At 41.5% G+C, this 23,193-nt stretch overlaps 1 protein-coding gene across 27 annotated transcripts; it reads right to left on the minus strand.

Annotated features, from left to right (window-relative positions):
• Positions 1-825: 825 nt before the first annotated feature.
• mical3b (microtubule associated monooxygenase, calponin and LIM domain containing 3b) lies at positions 826-23,055 on the minus strand. Of its 27 annotated transcripts, none has more exons than XM_067491091.1 (33): positions 21,831-22,568; positions 19,926-20,193; positions 19,535-19,742; positions 19,339-19,455; positions 19,145-19,246; positions 18,513-18,668; positions 18,307-18,407; positions 17,974-18,231; positions 17,726-17,841; positions 17,516-17,642; positions 17,338-17,431; positions 17,010-17,157; positions 16,688-16,884; positions 16,471-16,571; positions 16,329-16,391; positions 15,539-15,712; positions 14,481-14,564; positions 13,490-13,561; positions 12,544-12,706; positions 10,555-10,658; positions 10,198-10,264; positions 9,884-10,049; positions 7,293-7,465; positions 7,134-7,202; positions 5,994-6,527; positions 5,803-5,885; positions 5,646-5,717; positions 4,860-5,102; positions 4,689-4,782; positions 3,843-3,893; positions 3,550-3,649; positions 3,389-3,462; positions 826-3,157 (listed from the first exon to the last, which is right to left on the minus strand). In XM_067491091.1, the coding sequence occupies exons 1-33, from the start codon at positions 21,839-21,841 to the stop codon at positions 2,973-2,975; spliced, it is 4,575 nt and encodes a 1,524-aa protein (XP_067347192.1). In that variant the 5' UTR covers positions 21,842-22,568; the 3' UTR covers positions 826-2,972. The 27 variants fall into 27 exon arrangements, 20 of the variants coding, with proteins under 20 accessions (XP_067347192.1, XP_067347191.1, XP_067347193.1 ...); XM_067491090.1 differs by having other exon boundaries at positions 14,481-14,567; XM_067491092.1 differs by having other exon boundaries at positions 14,481-14,567; positions 19,926-20,265; positions 21,831-22,567.
• Between the last annotated feature and the right edge of the window lie 138 nt (positions 23,056-23,193).

The raw sequence follows: 23,193 nt of genomic DNA on the forward strand, positions 1-23,193 counted from the left end.
AGGACATTAAGTACTTAGGGTCAGTGGTTCAGCAAGGGAGAGTGTGGAAAAGAGGTAAAGAGGCGAGTGCAAGCAGGTTGGAACGGGTGTAGAAAAGTGTCAGGTGTTGTGTGATAAAAGAGTATAAGTGAGAATGAAAGGAAAGGTGTTCAAGATGGTGGTGAGACCAGCGATGTTATTCCGCTTAGAGACAGTGGCACTGAAGAAAAGACAGGAGGCAGAGCTGGAGGTAGCAGAGCTTAAGTTGTTGAGGTTCTCTTTGGGAGTGACGAGGATGGACAGAATCAGGAATGAGGACATCACAGATTGAGGTGGTTTGGACAGAGGAGAGACTGTGGAAATATCAGTAGAAGGATGCTGAGGTTGGAGCTGCCAGGTGAAAGGTCTAGAGGAAAACCAAAGAGATTTATGGATGTAGTGAGAGAGGACATGAAGTTAGTTGGTGTGAGAGAAGAGGATGCAGAGGACAGGGTTAGATGGAAGCAAATGATTCACTGCGTTGACCCCTGAAAGGGAACAGCCCAAAAGGAAAAGAACTCGGTAATTGAAGAGATGACAGGTTTTTAACCTTAAGGCAGACAGTGACTACCACAAGTTTTAGGGAATAAAAATAAGCAGGCAGAAAGGGTGTTAATTATCTGATCTGTTGGGATTTATTGAAAAGAATGTGGAACATTCACATTTGTTCAGAGAATAACAGGGTCATAGGTCATAACGTACCTGCAGAATCCAGTCTGAAAAATGTCAGGTAGAACTGTGGGTTCATGGCAACATGAAACATGACGAGTTTTCAGATAAATCGGATCTGAAAAAACTTGACCATCGTTCCATAGTAACCACATAAGTCATGTTTATTATTCAGCCAGTTAGAACAGTTATAATAAACCATCACAGTCTTTAAACAGGAGGATTAATGAACTGATTAGTTGGCAGGTGGAGATGAAATAAGGCAGAGTAAAACCGATCGATAACTGATGGCGTTGGCACAATTCTCAGATGTTTAAAGCTACTTTAAAGCTATTTGTAATAGTGGTGGAGACTAAAGGGCTAATAATACTAATATTAATAATAATAATAATCATGTACCCCGGTTAAAGTTACTCATTTACAAAATCTCTATCGTGTGTCTGGACTCCGGTTAACCCTGCATTCAGAGATTCCTGCAGAGGCTGAATGACAGTGACAGAGCACCGCCCCCTGCTGATCATTACATGTGTAACAATTGGTGGTTATATTGGTCTTTATTTTGGGTTTTCTGACATCAACACAAAATTTAACAGTGCTTAAAGGTTTCTTAAGCCCAAGGCCTCTTAAGTTCTTGTTAGTTATCATGGTTGTCTACAGCTGTTGGCTTTGTATGACAGCACTGAACTGACCAACACCCAATGCTTTTACATTTGCATGTGTGTGTCGTTGTAGTCTGAGAAAGATTTACACAAGGTAGGAATTTCGAAACAAGTTTAGCTGCCGAGAGAGTCGTCCCAATACACATTCTTAGGGGTGTGGAGTCACTTTTTAAGGTCTGGAAGAAGACCCAAACTGTCTCAGCTAAGAGGGCACTGGTTCATATGGTCAGCCTAGGAAACATGAAGGCACAAGTCTGTCATGAAGACATTAAAGAAGCTCATGTTCCAAAAATCAACATCTTAAAACTCAACTAAAGTTTTTAGCACATGGACAAAGAAAACATCTTCTGAAGGGATGTTTCTTGGTCAGATGGGGGGAAGATCAAGTTGTTTGGCCATGGTGACAAGCATACAGTTGGGATGCAACAGTTTGTTTTACTCTTTATAAAATAAGAGGATGCAAAGACTTTTTCCATTATAGCATTTAACGAACGTTAAGCTAGTACATGTGTCATTTCAGTGGGAATGGATGCAAATGTTTTCACCTGACTGTATGTTTAGAGGAGTACATATAAGCACAGTAGTAGAAGTGTCAAGCCCTAAGCAAGTTTGTCTTCCAGTGGACCTGGAGCATTGCACAGAGTGGATGGAATAATGAGGGAACAGTATCACCTCATAATGCTTCGTCCTCACACCAACAGTTAGATGGTTGAAACCTGGATCCGCTTGGGTTCCAACAGGACAATGACCACAAACATACATCGAACTTTGTGGAATGCAGGCATCATGTCGTTCACGACCTCCACCCTGAAGAAAATTTGTGAGCTGTCAGGTCTGTGCCACAAAAACAACTTAAATGAGTTTCAATAATTTTGCCAAGAAGAGTGCTCAAATATAGTTCTGTCAGACACTTGTTGAAAGCTACCAAAAGTGGAGAAGCTTGCTAAGGCACATAAAACATGTTAAGTGCCCTATTTGTAGCTCTGAGCCCGTGCTGATGTCAGAAAACCTCAAATGACTGAAACTTACCAAGGTCTCGTTTGTTCAATTACTTTATCTAAAGACAAAATGTAATTTAAAGAAATCCATTAAAAGGCCAATAAGTGGATGTAAGCTTTCATTTGAAACTGTATATCATAGAAACTCTTCTGAAAAGTCTGAAATACACAATATATATCTGTGTCAGAATCCAGTGAAGCAGACCTCTGATGTGCACTGCAGGCGGTATCACAGTTATCTCTTTTAACTAAGCTTGGTATCGTTCCAACTGGAAATCTGAAAGTCACCTTGCTGGGTTGGATCTTGTAGCTGATTAGAACTAATATGCTTCTGGTTGTCTACATGGTTAGTGCTTAGCAGGTCTCTAAGCTCTAACCATCACCAAATATTTAGCGAGACAGATATCATTGGACTTAAGAGTTTGGGCTGGTTCTGACTGTCCTCAGATCGGTTTGAGATCTGGGTATTTGGATATTATGTACACGTGGTTTGGCTGGGTTTTGAGAGTCCACATCAGATTTCATAAGCAAATTGTTTTCTTCTGAAAAAGTCAGACTCCTGGTTTTCATTACACCCCGCCAAGTTGACCAGGTCAAACAGAGTACCAGCAGACAAGTTTAGACCAATTTAGGCCCAGCTGAGTCCCAGTCCTTGGGACATCATGACCTGCTCCAGATCCTGGTCTTCCTGTCGCTCCTGCAGTCTCTGCTCCTCCAGCAGAGACACGAGAGCGTCTCTCTGCTCAACCACCTCCAACATCTCCTCTAGGATGAGACGTTCCTCTGCCAGCTGCCACTCCTCCTTCAGGTGGTCTGTACAGGGACAAAACACACGGGTTTAGTTACACCGAGTCACATTTCCTTAAGACTCTGACTTTCCGGACACTCCTCTGACGATACAGTTTTATTTCTCAAATTATATTTTCACTCTGAACGCAGGCGTTTCCACTGTTACACTGTAATTTGGAACCAATGTTTAGGGATAGTTAAAACTGATAACAGAAATAATTGTGATAGATGACAGTAACGCTGCCCATGTGTTACCGTCCACAGCCATCCTCTGTCTGAGATCCTGCTGCAGTCGACTCTGTCTGTCCTCCAACTCCAACTCTTGAGCACTGAAAAATCAGAGATCAGACCCTGAAACAAGATCAGAACACTGATCATTCATTATTCTTCTCCTGGGTCTGTGGATAAATACTCACAATATCATGAGTTCAGATTCATATCGAACAAGAGCATTCTTCTGCTGTACCAACTGGAACCACTGCTGCATCAGAGCTGGATTATCCAGTTTACCCAGTCCTACAGAGACACACAGTATATTTAGTTTATCCAGTCCGACTTTTAGGACCATCATCAATAACTGTTGAGAATGTACTCCTTTCCTTAAGTATGTCGCTTGTTTCAGCTGTGTTTTTCTGACCTGTCTGCTGTCTATCCACAGCAGGTACCGTAGCTGCACGCTGATCTAAAGAGAATGAGAAGACAAACTAACCTCCCAGGTGAAGGTCGACGTCTCGACTGTCGTTAGAGTCTCCCCAATAATCTGACACAGACACACAGAGAGGTCAGTTCCTGTTTTTAGGAACTATTCAGACACTACACTTTTACACATTTGAAACTCAATAATTCATTATAATAAATTCAAAACATCTAATGATGGAGAGAGGCTTTTAGAGGCTTTTATTTCAAACTCATGTGCCAAGTCTTTGAACACAAAGGTATAACTCAGGGTCCAGCTCCTCTGCATGTTGTGGCTGAGAGAAGAACGTTGTCCAAACCCTTCTCAATCCTGGACAAGCCCTCCCACCGACTCCACTGTGTGCTGGCTGCACAGAGAAGCACTTTCAGCCAGAGACTGATCATAGTCAAGTGCTCCACAGACAACACAGGAGATCCTTTCTCCCAGTGCCCATTAAACTCATTCCCTTTCTGTAAAAAAGGTGGGATTGAATAGTAAAAATAGTATTTCATTTATTACTTTTACTCCTCTAGCTGGGTTCTTTTCTTACTTACTGATCAGTAATTTGTATTTGTTTGTGTTGGTTGTCTTAGTTTGCTGGGATGCTCTTTCCTATCTTTTCTACTTTAAACATGGAGAGCAGATGTAACAAGGCAACACAATTTCCCTATGGGATCAATAAAGTTGTTGAATCTTGTTGAATTTCAGTTTTAGACTTTTTAAAAAGATTTGTGAAAGTTCATCTTCATGAGAAACACGTTTTCACTTTCCCATCATGGATTAGCAAGTGCTCCATTTAAGCTTAAACCTTATGTCCGTCAGTGGTAAATATTTCTGCCTCATCAGTACCAAAGGGCTTTTAGACTGCTTCTCCTGTACCTGCTTCTCCTCTGAGAGCTTTCTCCACCATTACTCCTCTCTCCTCCAGCTGCCTTTGTTTCTCCTCCACCTGCTGCAGCTGTCTCTGGATCATCTGAAATACATCAACAACCCATAAAGTCTCCAGCTTTTCACCTTGACCTGCTTTAACCCGTCCTCGGGTAACCTCACCTGAGCCTTGTGGAGTCGCTTCAGCTGTTCCTTTTTGGCCTGTTTTCGAGCAGCTCTCTGGACTCGTCTGGTGACTTTGGTGTCAATGTCTTCTTCATCCTGCATTCCACTCTGGAACAGGGTCTCCTTGACACTCAGACTGGAAGGCTCCTTTGGGTGAACCAGGATACCCAAAACCTCCGTGGGACACGAGGACTGTCCATCAGAGTCTTGGACAGAAACTCTGTCTTTCACAAAGCCTCTCTGAGACAACACACACAGCAGCGTCAACAGCTTTTAACGTCAGAGTGTCACAGCACATTAGGCCGTTAGACTGAGACTTAATAGCTCCCCCGGATCTGACAACCACTACAACCAACAACATCTGTTCGTACCTTGGTGGCATACGCTCGTTTAAAAGCTAGAGCGTGAGGTACATACGCAGGCTGAGATAGACACACAAAAGAGACAGTTAAACACAATTAGCACTTACTAAAAAGGGGTTTTACATCTGGAAGTCAGTCTCTAGTCAGTCCAGACAAGTTACAAGTTGTTGTAAATTGTGGGAAATAGGTATCCTTTACATATTTATTCCATTATATGTTCTAATTAAATCAACAGATATGTGAGAAAGTGCAGGATAAGCGCTTTTGTCAATGAACATGGACAGAGAAAAAAATTAGTAACAGGTGAGTATTGCCGTTTAACTCTGTTGTATTTCCTCCTCCTCAAACAATCAAGACAAATCCAACCTGACTCTAAAGTCACACCACCATTGCTGCTTCCTGAATATAGCAGGGCTGTTACCTCCCACTGCTGCTCCTCTTCTATTGTGACCCTCTGGATTTCAGAGGTCAGGTCAGCGAGCTCCAGACGCAGCTACAGACATCAGAGAGAACACAGTCTGATTAGTTTGTGTCTATTCACGCTCTGCTTGGTTGGTGTGTCAGCAATGTTGTCTTACGCAGTTTCTCGGCTCCTGGGAGAATCTCTGCAGCAGTGTTGAGGAGTCCAGATCAGACTCTTCAGTTTGACCTCCTCTCACATCTGAACACATGGGTTACAGGTACTAAATCACACAGTCATAGTGACATCACTCTTTAACTGTTGCATTTATTATATCATCATCTATTTCCCTTTTCACCCTCTCAGTACCTGGAGGTAAAATCCTGCCCCTTTTCTTCTTCTCCTTCCTGGGTCCTAGGAACACCGCCCTGCACAAAGCTCTGACCCCACCCCCTTCCGCCTCCACCTGTTCAAGGGGTGAAGCCTCCCTGAGACCACTCAACTGGAGGAGTAGAGCTATCCCCCCACCCTGCAAAGGAGGGAGGCTGTGATCTCCTTTATGTATCCCCCTCATTATGCCTTCTGACCTTGGCCCCTCATCCTCTGACTCCACCTCTCCTTCCTGCAGAAGGAGGGGGTTCTTAGGTGGTAGCTCAGGGCTGATGTCATCGAACAAGCCCTGTCCACTGTCACCTGGAGTGAAGTGGGTGGGCTGGGCTGTGCCATGGCCGGAGTCAGGTGTAGTGATGAAGGAGGCGGTGGAAGGGGTGGGGGACAGAGCCTCATATGAAGGTGTGGGTAGCATGTTGGAGTTCGAGCTATACTCCACAGGTGTGTCAATATATATGATGTCACTTCCTGCATCCGAGGTGGTGCTCTGAGAGGTGAGAGGAGAAATCTCCTCTGGAGGGTTAGGGGGGAAAGAAGAGGAGTATAAAAGAAAGTTACTGAGAGTTTTTTTAGGACTAAAGGACCAAAGCTGTATTTATACTTCTGCGGCGATTGGCTGCTTATGTGTCCCTCCATGTTTCTGATGCAGTTTGAGGACAGTGAAGAGGTGGTGGAGGAAATTAAAGTTTCCTCTTCAGTAACTAACATCTAACATCTGGAAATCTGCTGCTCACCAAACCTTTTGGCACTGGACACTTGAACCTGAGCCTCAGTACAGAAAACTCAAAGAGATCTGAACTTTGCACAGAGAACTTAACATTAAATACCCAAAAACTAATTAGAGTCAGTTTCATTTCTTACCTAGAAATGTAGACTGAAACATTTCTTCTTTCATATCACATAACACTTTGTTTTTTTTCCTGCTTTAAATCAAGATTGCAGAGACTGCATTCATGTGAATTTGTTGATTTACTGGTAGTTTAGTTTAATATGACCAACGCAAACAGCTGATTAGTTGCTGTTAAGACGATTATGTGAAACAAGCTTCATGAAGCAAGTTAACAGCAGTTAAACTAAATTTAGTGATTATGAATGTAGTTCGGTTAGTCTGGTTTGTACCTGTTTTCTCCTCTAATAGGTGCCACAGGCCAGAGTGATGCTCCATCTCCCAGGGGCTGTACTCCCCCTCTACCATGTGGGGGCAGTATAAAGTCATATCACATACACACCACACACAGCAACACTTAAAGTACAGATATGAAAGAAACTGAGACTTACCATCACTGGACTCCACCTCACTGCCTCCCTTGTCGTCCTCACCTTCTTTTTCTTCGTCTCTCGGGTGCAAGTGGAGCTGCAGAGTTTCCCTCCATGATGCTTTGGGCTCCTCCGAGGTCATGTGGTGTCGACCTCCTCCTCCCTCGTCGTCCTTCTCCATCTCCGACTCTAAACTGAAAATCAGAAAAAACATTTTCTTTCGTTACACATGTTAGTGCAGGTGGAGACAAGTGGTGCTAGAACACATTGATGAGAGCTGACGAGCATGTAGTGCGTCTGTGTGAGAGAAAGAGGATGGGTATACAAACAGAGTTGTCTTACTATTTTCAAACTTCTCTTGCCCAACACAGAATTCTGATTAAGGACATGTCTCATAAGAAGGTACAACAGTTCAGACTGTGTTCACACAGTGTTGTTAAACCTGTGGTAGCAGCAGGGTCAATATACTCTGGTAGTCTTAATACTGTCAGTATGTCCACTCTGACCAGTCTGCAGCAACATGTGAGACAATGTGTGCAGAGGTGGTACAAGTACACAAACTAAGTACCCAGTACTAAGCAGATTATATACGTTTTAATTATAAATTTTACTTTAAATACAGATTATGATAATTGTGGTCTTTATATTAAATCAAAATTAAATCAGGTGGTATTAATGTTGTGGCTAATCAGTGTATGTCTTCTATCAACTTTCAGTCGCTCACATGAGCTACACGTTGTAGTGTCCCTGAACACACCTTGCCTGCAGAAGCAGAAGCTATAATGGTGTTTCTTTAAACTCCCAACACACAAAAAAACAATTTAGTTGCAACCAGAAGAGAGGAAATGTCAGATCCATCTACCACACGGAGTTCAGGTCTGTGCTGCTCATATCGTTTTTTAAAATCACGTTGTTGAAATTCTTCTTTTCCTTTCGGCTGTTCCCTTTCAGGGGTCACCCCAGCGAATCATGTGCCTCCATCTAACCCTGTCCTCTGCATCCTCTTCACTCACACCAACTAACTTCATGTCCTCCCTCACTACATCCATAAATCTCCTCTTTGGTCTTCCTCTAGAAAATCACAATATTTAAATTAAAACTCATAAATTAATAATAAATTATTATTTAGGATTTTATAGTTTAATCTGAAACAACTTAATTGTAATTTTACGGCATCACTATAAAATTAAACATTTACATTTTGCCTATTTTTGTAATATTGAATTTAAAATGTCATGATTTGGACCGTAAAAGTCTTTGTGACCTAAAAGTCAAGCTGACTTGCAGTTTTTAGATGAAAAGTATTTTCTTTTCATGAGTAGCCTGTTGAACATAACATGCCTATTATGAAAGATCTGCATTGTGCCGCATTCGATACCATTTATCAAAATATTTTATTACAGATACTGGAACATGAAATTGGGATTAAAGGAACTGCACTAGGTTGGTTTAAATCCTATCTATCTTATGTATTTTAATATGTTCATGTTAATGATGAATCCTCCATGCGCACAAAGTCTAGCTATGGAGTTCCACAAGGGTCTGTGTTAGGACCAATACTTTTTACTTTATTTATTTCTCCTTTAGGCAATATTATTAGTATACACTACATACATTTCCATTGCTATGCTAATGACACCCAGCTATATCTATCTATGAACCCAGATGAAAAAAAATCAGTTAATCAAGCTTCAAGCATGCCTACAAGACATAAAGGCCTGGATGTCCACAATTTTTTACTTCTAAACACAGACAAAACTGAAGTAATAGTATTTGGGCCCTGAAATCTCAGAAATATGCTCTCCAACCATATCGTTACTCTAAAATGGCATAAGTCTGGCCTCCAGTACTACTGCAAGGAACCTTGGAGTTATTTTTGACCAGGATTTGTCCTTTCATATCATACAGTATATAGACGATCTCATAGTACCAAATGATCACAGTAGACCACTTCGATCTCAGAATGCAGGCCTACTTGTGGTTCCCAGAATTTCCAATGGTAGATTGGGAGGCAGACCCTTTAGCTATCAAGCTCCTTTCCTGTGGAACCAGCTCACACTTCAGATTCGGGCTGCTGGGGGACCCACCCCCCAATGCACTGAGCTCCCTTCCTCCTTTTGGCGCTCTCTCCTCTCCTCCCTCCCCACAATTTCACCACTGTATGACAATAACTGTGAATAACAATAACTTTCTCCCATAGTTGTCTTTCTCCTTCTCAGTCTCCCTCTCTCTGTACCTTTCTGTAGGTGTCCCCGGCTTTAAAGCCGCGTGTCTTCCAGTGTGCAGCTACTGGTCCTACCAACCTGCCCGATGTTTTGTTGCTGCTTTGGTTGCCCTTTTCTCTTTTCTCTCCTCTTTCCACTCACCACAACTGGTCAAGGCCGATGGCCACCCACCCTGAGCCTGGTTCTGCTGGAGGTTTCTTCCGTTAAAGGGTTTTTTTGCTCTCCACTGTTGCCTAGGGATTGCTCAAGGGGGAATTGTTGGGTTCTCTCTTTACATATTTATAGTCTTGACTTATTCTGTAAAGTGCCTTGAGATGACTTTATTTATATAACGCCAATTCAAAACACACTTGAATTAACAACTTTCCATACAAACCAGACTCTGACCTGGACCTGTGGCTGTGTTTCCGGTCCAGGTTCAGGTTGAACTGGTTCTGGGTCTCCTCTGAGATCTCCTCGGGCTCTTCTGGCATCTCTGTCTCCACCTGCGTTAATCTATATCTGTTGTTTTCCAGGTCGATCCTCTCAGCTGTCGCTGCCATCACAGAAGCCGCTGCAGACACACCAACACGGCCACGCACACACACAGACACACACAGAGACACACACACACTAAAGCCCACATTGATTCCAGTTTAAGGACACGCTCAGTGTGAAAAGGGGAGAAGACTGAAAAGGTTACACAGGTGATGCAAGCTCACCTGAGTAGCGATGGCAGTTGGCTCGGATCAGAGAGTTGGCGGAGGACGAAGCTGAACCTGCAGACACCTGAAAGCATACAAACTATTTATGCAACACAAAATCTGTATGTTTAGAGGCTGTACTAAGACAGCTCATAGCTAACAGTTATCTTAGTGAGGGTCAACAGCTGTAACAGAATAAACCTCACATTACCTGCAAACCAACCAATCCATCAAAGCAACATAGACCACTAAATGACATTCCATTACCAGGACTCAAAGAATTTGTCTAGAAACCACCTTTTAGCTTGTTTCCTCTTTGTATTCTCTTTTCTGAAGCTGATGTAAACATGCGAAGCTTGAGGAAAGTTTTCTTACTGATGATCCTCGGTGAGAAGCAGCTCTGTCAGACGGCATCGGTCTCTTCCTCACGGTTGCAGTGTCCAGGCAACAGTCGTAGTGCTGGGGACAGAAAAACTTCCCTGTGCAGAAAAAACGCATCAAAACATCAGTAGCGATGTTTCTGTGGTAGAGACACAGTTCCATCATCAGACTTCACTTGTTTTTATATCTACATTCAAACCATTTCCCGCCTCAGCATTCACACTGACCACTCTGCTCTGATTGGTCGCTACATTTCAGCCAAAGAAACAGAGGACTGTGTTTGTCCTGAAGCTCCAACACACAGTGCTCACTTTGTAATGGGATAAAAATAGATCAACAGACCACACATGAACACAGGCGAGGCCAGGGGCCCTAACCGAGCTGAATTCAGGTCACATGACAGCATCACATGGTTATAATCAGAGCACAGGGGTGAGCCGATGACAAGTTGTCTGCGACTGAAACCATTCCTCAACTGTTATCTGTCCCACCTGACTCTACACACCTGTTTTCCGTATAGACTCTGGGCCATGATACCTGATGCTCGCCTGTTCACTTTACCAACTATAACTGAACTGCTTCCTGTCTCCACAAGTTGTGTGCTTGAGTCCCGTCTGGTTTGTGTTAGTTTGTGGTGATAGTGTTTACACTGTAACATGATGAAGGCTGTTTAAACCAGTTTAACACTGGATGGCTCCTCAGCTGATATTTTTCACTTTGTGCACGTTCCCTAACATGTGTTAACAATGAAAGTATTGAAATTATTGAAACCAACTGACCTAAAGTGAACCAGGGATGTTTGTGGCCCTTGTGGGTCTGGTGTCCCAAGCTGGTACACCCTGCCCGGTTCACAGTTAAGCCTTGGGGACTTACCTAGTAACAGATGTACTGATGAAAGTGAAATTAATCTCTCCAAACAGAACTTTTATACAAGCATCTGAGAAGAGGAGGGAGCTGATAAAAACCGTGCTGCTGATTCAAATTTTAACTTATTTAACTTTCACCTTCAACAGATAAAACCTCTGCTGCATCCTGGTCATAACAGCAGTTTCCACCAAGACAAAATTAATCACAATTACAAAGAAAAACAAAAGCTGAAGCCAAGAAAAGAAAAGTTAGAAATAGTTGTTGATGTTAGGAAGGCTCTAAAATGTGCAACATAAATCATAAATTCAGTCTGTGACGCCACTGGGGAACATAACTTTCCCATTTCTATACTGGGAACTGACAGCATGTGTGTGTCCTGTAATTTGGTAAAAATTACTGCAGTAATAAAAAATATACATCAATAACCCAGAGACGGTCAGAGCAAGTTATTGGTTTCAGGTTTGTAACAAACTTTTCTGAAAATCAGTCCAATTTATGAACACATGTACCTTTCGTTTTATTGACCCTGTAGTGATAAACTATGTCATCTACTTACAATGGCACACGAAAACCTTCATGATTAAACAGAACTGCAGAGTGTTATGGTCACTTTCCTGATTTTTACACCCTGATAAACAGACACAAAACTCTGCAAATGACTAAATCTTAGAACAAAAACTTTATACAAACAGAAAAAGGCCAAAATACAACAATGTGAGATTTAAGCGCTCATACATCTCATTTCATATCTTTCCTGTAGGCTGTCTCTATGAACAGAGCCAGTTTAAAACACTCCCACCCACAGGAATTTCTCTTTAATTGTGAAGAAAAACACTAGTGAAAAAACATTTCTTTGTCCTGCTCAGTATTTGCTCGTGTTAGTTTGGGTTCACCCGCCAGCCTGTTTTTAAACCATTTGTCTCGCGACTCTCAAACCTGATTTTAATTGTCACTGTTATGATTGAAAGTAGTTTCAGATTGTAAAAAACACTCTACAGTGAGTTCTATTGATGACTGAGAGTTGACAAGTGATCCAAGTAAACACAATTTTACTGTGGTGGACATTTGACAGGCTTGAGCCTTGATGTGAATCATTGGGTTCAGGCCGACACTAACCGTTGTGTTGGTCATAGGCGTATGTGGCCAATCGGAGCCCATTGCTGCAGCGATCGCACTGGAAGCAGCTGCGATGGAAGAACAAACCCTCAGCACTCAGACGCTCCATCACATAAACTCTCTTCTTACAGAAAAAACAGATGTCGCTGCAGCCCACTGCCGCCTGTAGGAAACATCGACACAAAATGTATTAACCTGCTGATAAAGTGATGTCAGGTACGTAGCCTGATGAAGTTAGTTCTGTGTTAGTTATTAACACAGAGGTTAAGACGTCACTGTTACATCAGTCTTCTGATCAATTGGACTCTCGTTCATCCCAGAATCAGCATGAAACAGAGGTCCATATTCAGATTCAAACTGTCAATACAGGTACTGTAAAAACAAAAATCTACTGACTGACTTCTATTTATGAGTATTTTACCTTATTGTCACTTTTAGCCGACAATAAGTCTGTAATAAAGCATGTATATTGTGGTATTTTTACTTTTACTGAAGTAAAACTTGTGAATGCTGCTCCGTCTTAAAGACAAATGATCTGAACTGAAGGTCCACTTGTCTTCGGTGGATGGAGATTAGTCAGCTATCATGAAACTGAAGCTGTTCAATACCATTCTGAGGACTTTAGGGTCTATTTTTCATGTTGTTGTGACAAGGTTTGACCTCAGACGTAACGTGGTAAAACACCCAACCCAAAGTCCACTGAATTTATCAGCAAGTTATTAGGAAGTCAACGTTCAAACGCTCTAAAACGTGAATATACAGCCAAGAATCAGCTGTTCAGTTTAATGCAATGACTACATGTCTGCCCAAAGGTAAATGGTTGGCATGTCAGTCCACTTCGGTCACAAAACATAAACATGTCCATTAGCACGTTTTTTAGATGAAGTGAATGAGAGACAGATTTTTAATGTGACTTCCTGAAGAAGATGAATGATATGAATCTTACCGGAAGAGCCTGAAATTGATTGATTATCTGCTCAGTCAGTAAGCTCACTCCACTAGTGTACATCTGAAGACACTATGATCAGGCGGCAGATGTAAGCGACAGAAATACAACAACAGAGAGACATGAGAAAATCAAAGGAACAGAACCAAAGTTCTGCTTCTCTGTGCAGGAGAACTCTCCACATGTGAAGTAGGTCTGATGGGGTCAGAGATTTAACATGTCTGAGCCCAGGCTGTCAGAATCAGTGATGGGGGCTATCACATGGAGTTTCACAGTGTGAAGAAATGTAGACCTCCCCATTAATTTCCAAATGCAACACAAATTTTTGGATAAAAAAAAAATAAAGACATAAAGGTTTGAGAAGGGAACGTGAGAAGGTGCCCACCCTGGAAAGCGGACCAAGTATCGGATTCCTTGTAGACAGATGTACAAAAGCAGGAGAAACAAAAGATGTTATTTCATAAAAATTTGTGGAATGTACATTTATAAGTCACATGGTCTCTACTTGTATGTTTAATGGACCACATTTATCTGACAGCTGTAGGTCCTTTACTAAATAAGTGAACAGAAGATCAGATTAATTTAAATTTTATATATATATATATATATTTATTTATTTTATTTTTTTATTTTTTTTACAGTAACTAGGCAGAAATCAGGTTTTTGAAGTGGTTCTCTCCTAGCATCTGTATATGAATTAATGATTTAAACTAAAAAAACATGGTTTGATGAACCCTCAGCAGAAAGTTTTACCACCTGTGTTTTTTGAGGACAGACAAACTGCTGCCGAGTCAGCTTTAGTATTATCGCTGAACTGAAGTCAGTTTTTCTCCTCAATAACAACCATTCACAGAGATTCATATGACCCAGCTTGCCCTGGAGATGTTCAACTGAAAGATACTCAGAAATAAAACTTCCTTATTTGAGCCTGAGGACACTGATCATCAGGGTCTACTGGGTCTAAGAGGACTAACAAACACAGCCAGTGTACCTGCTCGTCCCTGCTGAAGACAGACTGAGACCTGAGCTTCTCTTTGAATCGAAAACTCATCTGCTCCTGTTGCAGAGTTCGTTTCTTCTGACAGACAATCGGAGAGAAAACAGAATCAGCATTGTCTGGATGTAGGAATCAAGAGGCAGAAGGTTTTTCCTAATATGCAAACACATCATTGTTCATTACTGAGGTTGTCTGTAATGTGCTGATTAAAGGTTATCTTGAAAAAGCTGAAAACAGATTTCTCTGAGGGTAAGAAACAGCAGATCTTCATCTTCAATTAGAAACAAAAAACTCAGTGTCAGACACAAACGTCCTGAGGTGAAGTTTCAAGTGTTTGTCTTTTTAAATCAAAACGGGGAAATTTCACAGATGATCTGTAACTCTGACTGAAAAATGAAAATTACAGGACAAAGTGTTCTTTTATGATTTAACTTTAAATATGTTTGAGTTGGGTTGGGTTTAACATATGAATGATGTTTAATGTGGGTGAAATGTTACTGTCTGCGAAGATAACATCAAGTCGTATAAACCCTCAGCATTTCAACATGGAAATAATTCAGGTTTGTGTACTTCATTAAACTTTTCTATTGTCTAGTTTAAAACTGTGTGAAACTAGAGTGTAAAAATAAAATGTGAACTGAGAGATGAGAAACAGCATGAAATGAAATAAATGTCTCCTGACGGTGATGTGAAACTGTTATTCCTCCACTGCTGGAACAGAAAATCACTGATTCCTGCAGGAAACTACTGAACTTCACTGGAGGATGTCACTGTTTCTATTTGGTTTCTACTGGTTTCTACAGTCTACCAGTCTGTACCGGTCTCCATGTAGATGTGGGGGCAGCAGCACCTGCAGACTCTATAACTTTTCTTTCCAGGACAGTTTCTTCCTACAAACCAAAAACAGTCAGAATTCCTGAGACGTGTATCTTTGCAAAAACAAACCTGGTGCTGGAGCTTCTTTCAGGGAGTCTGTCCTAATTCAGACCCTAAGTGGACAATCAGGACGCTCAATGTCATCGATCAATAACCAAGCATCAGTTGGTCCTCACCTGTCGCCGTAAAGATGCAGTAGCAACAGAAGAAGAAGAAGAAGAGCCCCTGCAGGTAGATGAGCTTTCCTCCAGCTTCGCCTGCAGCTGACTGGCCATCAGACGAACTCTGAACCCGCCCACACAGCCCTCACCGCACACCTGCCTGTTAACATCTTGACTCAGGTCACATGACTGGAAAATCACAAACATCGATTAAAGAAGCGTCAGCATTCATCCAACAGAAAGTAACACTGATTTGTGTTGTTTTAACACTAATGTACAGACTAAAATGCGTTATGTAATATTGTGTCCTATAGCAGTAAATATGTCCAAAACAATTACATTACTCTGGATATGTTTCACATCTTCAAATCTCTTTTATCAGTTTGAGTGAAGCAACACTGCTGTGAACAGAAAAAAAATTTCCAAACTTATTTTCATAGGGAGTTCCATGCAGTGAAGACTCCTGTCTGTTTTAAAAGCCGTGGCTGATAATTGGCTGAAGGTCACAGCCAATTATTACAGTTTTTTTGGCACTGACCCATTTGTGTGAATTTTCTAAATGTTTTAATGATATTATGAAATATAGACGATAAAACCCACAAATAATTTTTAATTTCACGTTAAGAAAACTTAATTCTCAAGGTATCAAACACATTGTTTCACTCTATCTTAATTTTGTGATGCTCTTTTATATTTAAACATGTTACTGGCATTAAATTCAAAATTGCCATTTCTTTCAAAACATTAAATATTTAGCTATTTTCCATACATAAAATGTTTCTAATAAAAACTATGGAGATTTGACCTGGTGCTGCTCTGGAGCCGATGGACTGGCTTTTCTCTTTTTACCTGCAGCTTCTCTTTGGTCCTGTAAAGATGTGGGAAAAACACAGGTGAATGACTCAGAAACAAATGTAAATAAATGTGGAATAGCCTGGTTCAAGCACCTTTGGGTTTCTTTTTCTGGATGGACTGTGGCCCAGTCTGCTGAGGAGGGAGGCAGGAGTGATAAGAGCTGATCTAAGGTCAGCGTTTTGACACAAAACACCTGAAACACATAGAACAAACAGCATGCACCTGTACACAACAAAGGGTCTGAATACTTTTTGAAAGGACTGTGGTTTTCAGTTAATAATCTGATGTGCTTCAGAGTGGGGGTCTCACCTGCAGAGGGAGGTGTGTCTTTGAAGAGCTGGTAGAACTGACTCAGGTACATCACCATCGAAAGAGAATCGGGTTCTTCTACTGAGGACATTTCTTCTACCGTCATCAGAGGAGAAATCCCAAACTCTCGCTCGGCCACGTCAAAACCCAGACGAGTGTTTTCTTCCACTGCAGACTCGTCCAGAGAGCCAAAGTCTCTGAAGCAAATTCATTATTATATAATGAATCAGAAAAAGAGTTTTTAACTTAAAGAAATATGAGGACATTTGTATTAATCAATATATTTGTAAATCACTAATTTCTTTTTATTTTGACAAGTTACATGATATCAGGCCTGAATTTATGGATCAGGGCACACAGAGCAAGGCCGCTCTTCCAGGATGTTGTCAGGTCGCTAACGGAAATGTTATGGTAACCACAAGTCTGCTCCTGACACCAGGTCAGCAGCTGATTGGACTGAGAGAAGGACCCTGTCACAGAGAAAGGAGACAGGGAAATAATCCGATGTAATCATTTTTCATTGCAGCCAATCAGATATAATAATTTCTAGAAGTTAAACTATTTAAACTACATGTTTACTATAAACAGCAAGACTTTGCAGTAAACTGTGTGTAATATTAATACTTTGCAGTAAAGTGTGGGACACTCACCTTGTCTAAGGAATCGGGGTGTAGGCAGACGGATGATGTCAGCACAGTCTGTGTTTAACCCTGCCTCCTCACCTGTGTCCACCAGTTGTCTCATCTGAGGAGGAAGAGGAAGAGCAACAAGATAACAACTTGTTTTATGTTGTGCTCTGCCAATGAAGAGCCACGATAATCTGCCAACCTGAGCAGGCGTGATGGTCAACGGGCTGATGTTCAGGTATCTGGTCGCTGGATTAACGGAGAACAAGTTGATGTTCTTCTGCATGTTCTCTGAAGTTGTCTGAGGGAGGAGACGGTATAAACTCTCTCTGAAAGACAGAAAAGACATGAGACAGACAGAGATAGAGACATGCATGATGTGACCAGGTGGTACCTTCAAGTGTGTCCTCACCTTTCAGCCAGGACATCCAGAGGAGCTCCTCCCTGAGCCCAGCGTTTGATCATCCAGGCAGAGTCCAGAGCTGCCAGAAACCCCCGAGCTATGCCGGTCCCCATTGGCCAGAAGGGCTGAGGACAGACCACCAGAGAAACATACAGGAGGAAAAATGGGGGGCAGAGACAGAGAAAGCAGAATGAAGAGAGAGATAGAAAGGACTGAGAGTCTTACTGTTCTGTCTCACCCCCAGTAGCCCAGCTAACCTCCAGCAGGCTATCTCCCACCAGTGTGACAAGCAACTGGTGTCCATGGCGTTGGCGGATCATGGCTGCGTTCTCAGACGCATGCATGCAAGTGAAGTCAAACATGGCGACATCCGGCTGACCATAGTGGTTCATGGCAAAGTCCAGAGATGGCAGCTGATGATTAGTAGAGAAGTCAGCGGCCTTGCGAGCATACGCCTGCAATGCATTCTGGTCCACATTTCCCTGAGAGAGGAGCTGCTCGGTGTCAGCAAAGTCCTGGTGGAAGCACATTTGTCATTGCAAGTCATCTAAAAGGCCTGTTGTGAAACGTCCAACAGAAAGTGACTTCACCTGCAGAATTACGCCATTCTCCAACAGACTCTGCTTCTTTGCAGTCATCACGAAGTAGTGTGTGTCATCTTTATAATACACAATGTTCTCTAGGTCAATCCCTGAAACACTCAAACATAAAAAAGTGCAAGGTAAGTGTAAAAGGTAATTTTACCTTTTCCATATTTTATTTCCAGATCCTCAGGAACAGAATTGATGTTTGTTACCAGTTTCCCGTCGTAGTTCCTGGAAGAACCTCTGATTGAAGATGAAGGCCACTCCACTGATCTCCTCCACTTTGGCCTCAGCCGTGGTGTTTCTGTTTTTAAAGTTGGCTGTGATGGCAATGGCCAGTTTCCCCCTGAACTCTTTGCGCCTGAAACCTGAAAAAAACGCATCAGAAAACTCAGATTCTGGATGATCACATGCCATGACTAAGATAAAATAACAGTTTTAGAAAAAACTAAACAGTTGTTCAGACAAAATTTTAACACTGTGAGGAAAATAAATGCAGTATTCCAGCACGAGGTTGCAGCTCTTGCTGGTAAAAACTTTTCTATCAGAGAAAAGGTCATGTTTATCATCAGCACTTTTAGTCCACGTCAGAGTCAGACCTTCACAATCAGACCTGAATTAACTTGACCCATCTAAACTGGACTTACTTTGAAATTTCACCATGTGGAGGTTGTTTTGTACAGTTCTCTGCAGGGCAGCATGCCCCCCAGCAGCGGTGATGCTGACTTTCCCAACATTTTTTTCAGAGCTCAACCCTGCTGATTGAGTTCATGCTGCATGGTTTACTTTTCTCAAAGACTGGAAGTCCCACTGAGCTCACCTCTAAACATTTAGTTACTTGTACCTGGCAGTGTGTTCCTCCGTCCGTCTGCTCCAATAATGACATCAAATTCCAGCTGATTGACAAGATGAGATTCTGGACTCACTGCCATCCTCCAGCCCACCTCTGCACAGGTAGACACACAAGTAGATACATAGACAGGCAGATAGACCAACATTTTAAAAACAAACTGACAGAAATCAGCCTGTAGTCCTCACGGTGCCTGTGCTGCTCTTCAGGTGGCTCTACCAGGTTTTTGAACTCAACGTTAACATGGACTTCGACTCCCAGCAGTAAGGCAACCTTTAGCAGGACCAGCTGCAGCTGACGGATACCTGTGAACAGGAAGCAGGTGATGCTGAAGCGTGGGTCCAGCTGTTCTGATCAGACAGGTTTAATGTTTCCCTGACTCACTGATGTGGTCGATAGCGCCGGCGCAGAACCTTCCGTAGAACTTTTTGGCCCCAAGACCCCGCAGGTCATGGATGGTGAAGGGCCATAAGTGGAGCACGTTGTTCCTGGAGAATGAGTCTCTTTTCTCCAGCAGCACCACCCGAGCTCCCATAAAGCTCAGCTCCACCGCTGTCCTCAGACCACAGGGCCCCGCCCCAATGACCACACACTGGGAGACAAAAGTTAGCCAATCAGGGAGAGGATGGAGCTACCCAATGAGAGCATTGCAAGATTAGTGTTCATGTATTCAGAAATCAGCATAATATTATTATTATCATCAGCAGCATTCAGTGTGTCAGTATCATGTACAGCAGACAGATGTTTTGTGTGACATTATGAACTGAAAACATACAGTGGTGTTGTTACAAGCCCGTGCCCTCAGATACTCCTGCTGAGCTGCCCTTCGGTCCAGTTTGGCCCACAGAGCATTAGCTTTCCAGTAGTTGAGGCGGTGTTTGATTGGTTGGTACAGCGGCCTCTCTGTGGGGCAGCGATCCACCTGCAGATGTTCACACAGCTGGCTGAAGGAGCGCAGCGCCGCCCTGCAGGTCGATGCTGACACAAACTCATCAAATAGCTCCTGACCTTGGCATTCTGGAGATGTGTCTCCCATAGTAGCCCTGGAGGAAGCAGAGCACCAGGGGAAAATTGCCACGTGCCAAAGATGCTACTTATGGACTTCAGCCAGCGTCCTGAAAGGACAGGAAGTGGATTTACATCTCATATATGTGATTCGTAAACCACACAACACTTAACAAGAGGATGATTCCCATTTCCATCGCATCAACAGTTAAAACTTAATTTCGATCAAAAACGTGTTCAGATGTATTTTTATGTGGTTACTACAATAATTTAACTGTTGACATAACTATCTGACTTCCCGTGGTGAGCAACATCCAGATGATAAAGAAACGACTGGTGATGACTTTGGAAAATTTAAATGGCGATTTCCCAATTTGATTCATGATTCATGTTTTGTATAAAAACTAAAAATTGCAAGTCAGTGACAGGGAATGAAGTTCATTGCTGGATCAAGTACATAAAAGCTGAAAAGCTACTACTGTGCCCAGATTTAAACAACAAAAAATTTCCTCGCATGGTGTTTCCATTAAACATGTATTATTGTGTGTATGCAGGAGTATAACAGCCTTCAGGTGACAATAGCCTCAATTTTCTGAATCAAATAACATTCAGAACCCTGAATAAGGTCTTTACAGGCCACAGTATCCTGCATGTTTAATCAGAAATAGGCATTGCAGTTCCTATTTGTCCTTCTCCACACCTGCTCAAAACACAACAAAACTACAGATATGATGGAGGCGCTGATGGTGCTCGGGAAGAATTTAACCAAGTTAACCTTTTCAGCTGTTGTAGTGGTTCATTTATATTCAGACATTTATCTTGCTGGTATGTTTTTTTTTTACAATTTAATTCCAGCTGTTATTAAACAGCTAACAAAAAAAATTACTTTTTTGTAGTTGTTGTTGTTAGATTTTAGCTGTTAGCTTGAGCAGTTCACATCTCAGAGACATTAGTGTTTGTTGGCCACAGTAAATCAGTGTGAACTGAAACAAAGAGGCTCACACACAGAACAGACCCGTCTGTACCAGGCACCAACATACACACACACACGCCCACACCTGGCTAAGGGCATGTTTTGTTAAAGATCTTTTCAGATTTAAGGACACAACTGATTTAAAATGTCCCATTTTAAGACCCCTGTCTCACAAGGATGAACTTTGACTGGGATGGAAACAGTTTCACTTTATTGTTCTTAACATTTAAAAATCAAATTTTGACAAATATTCTTAAACATGCAGTGGTTTATTGTGTTTTTTTACAGGTTTTCAACAATTTTAATCAAAGTTTGTTTTGCTTCTCTGATGTTTGAATAATCCTTGAACATCACTGGTGTTAATGCTGTAATTCAGTAAACGTATTATATCAGTGTAATGAACAAGAAAAGGTTTTCGATGGTTCAATTTAATAAATACACTTATCATTTTTTAAATTTAATTTAAATCTATCTCAGTACATAGAGCTTACAGTATTGGGTCATTTGCTACTACTACTACTTTTACTACTACAACACAACATATTTTTAGACTTCACAGCAGCTGAGACTGAAATAAAATACCTTGGGTCCACACTGAATTTCTGGACATTAACCTTGTGTTAAAAGACAAACAGACGACAAACAGCTGCACTTTAACAACACAATGCCGCAGTCATAAATAACTGTATTAAATGTACTCACGTCTCAGGCATCCGACGGTCTGCTGCTCATGATCATCCAGGTCCTCACTAATCCTCGGTAATCACACAGACACACACAGTCACATCTTTCTGCCTATGTGAGAACATACAGTGATTCCACACTGAACCCTCAAGATGCAGGACTGAAGAGATGAGGACCAGAGACAATGTCCCCACAAAGTGGGTATTGTTTGTTCACACGTCAATAACGACATCAGGCAGACGCATACATTTTCATCTCACAGAAACACCTTAAGACATGGACAGTAAGACAGAGTAGCTCTCTGTGTCAGAGGTCAGGGATCGGTGCGACAAAGCCCTCCCCCTCCCTGGGACACACCTAAGAACTCACATTAATCCACTGAGGTTTAACAAGCTTGACGAGAGATCAGAGGCAGACATTGGAGGAAGAAGCAACAGCAGCACCATGAGGCGGTTAGTCTCAGTGCACACAATCATCAGACCGGGCACTGATAATCCAATGATGTCCACGCCACAGATCATATTTACTCCTGAAGAGACTCCAAATGTCATAATTAACACGCTTTCTGTTTTTCTGTTAACATTTCAGCCAATTATTAAAAGTTAGAGCTCTTTCAACTTTATCAAAGATCCACACTAATTAAAACATTTAATCTCTGAGCTGAAACAATGCTCCTCCTCTGCTCTTCCAGATCTTTTTACTCTTTAGACCTCAGTCTGAATTATTTGTATGTTTCCCACTTTCAGTTTTAAGTAAGAAATCTTTTTCCAAAAGCCAAATAAAAATTTTCAAATATATTGTCTTGATGAGGTAACATCTCAAAACATTTTTAAAATGCACTTCAATAACAAAATGAATCTTCATTTAAAGATATTTTTATATTAAACATGGAAACTTTTTGAAGAACAATGAAGTACAACATACTATCAAATAATCTAAATATTTAACATTCATAACCTGTATAAAAACATAATAAAAGTGTCTAACAGACCCTAACACTGTTCTAATGACATCTGTTTATTAATCTATTAGTTACATATGTAATCAATACTCTTGTAAAAAAATAAATGTACTTGAAAAGTACCTCAAATTAAATTCTACTTGAAAAGTCATTCTGTTCTATTCAACAAATAGAAGCTGTCACATACATGAAATGAAACAAAAGTACTAGAACCTCAAAAGTGTACTACAGTACAATACTTGAGTAAATGTAATTGGTTACATTCAACCACTGTTTACTAAGGTATCTTAACTCCTTTAATGTGGAGAAATGTGAATAAACAGATGGAATATACACTACTCACATGTTAAAGTGAATGTAAAATGTTCATGCCACAGTGATATATCATTAACCGCAGGACATTAAAGTAGAAGCATGCAA

Source organism: Channa argus, chromosome 21 (genome assembly GCF_033026475.1).
Source record: "Channa argus isolate prfri chromosome 21, Channa argus male v1.0, whole genome shotgun sequence".
NCBI lineage: Eukaryota > Metazoa > Chordata > Actinopteri > Anabantiformes > Channidae > Channa > Channa argus.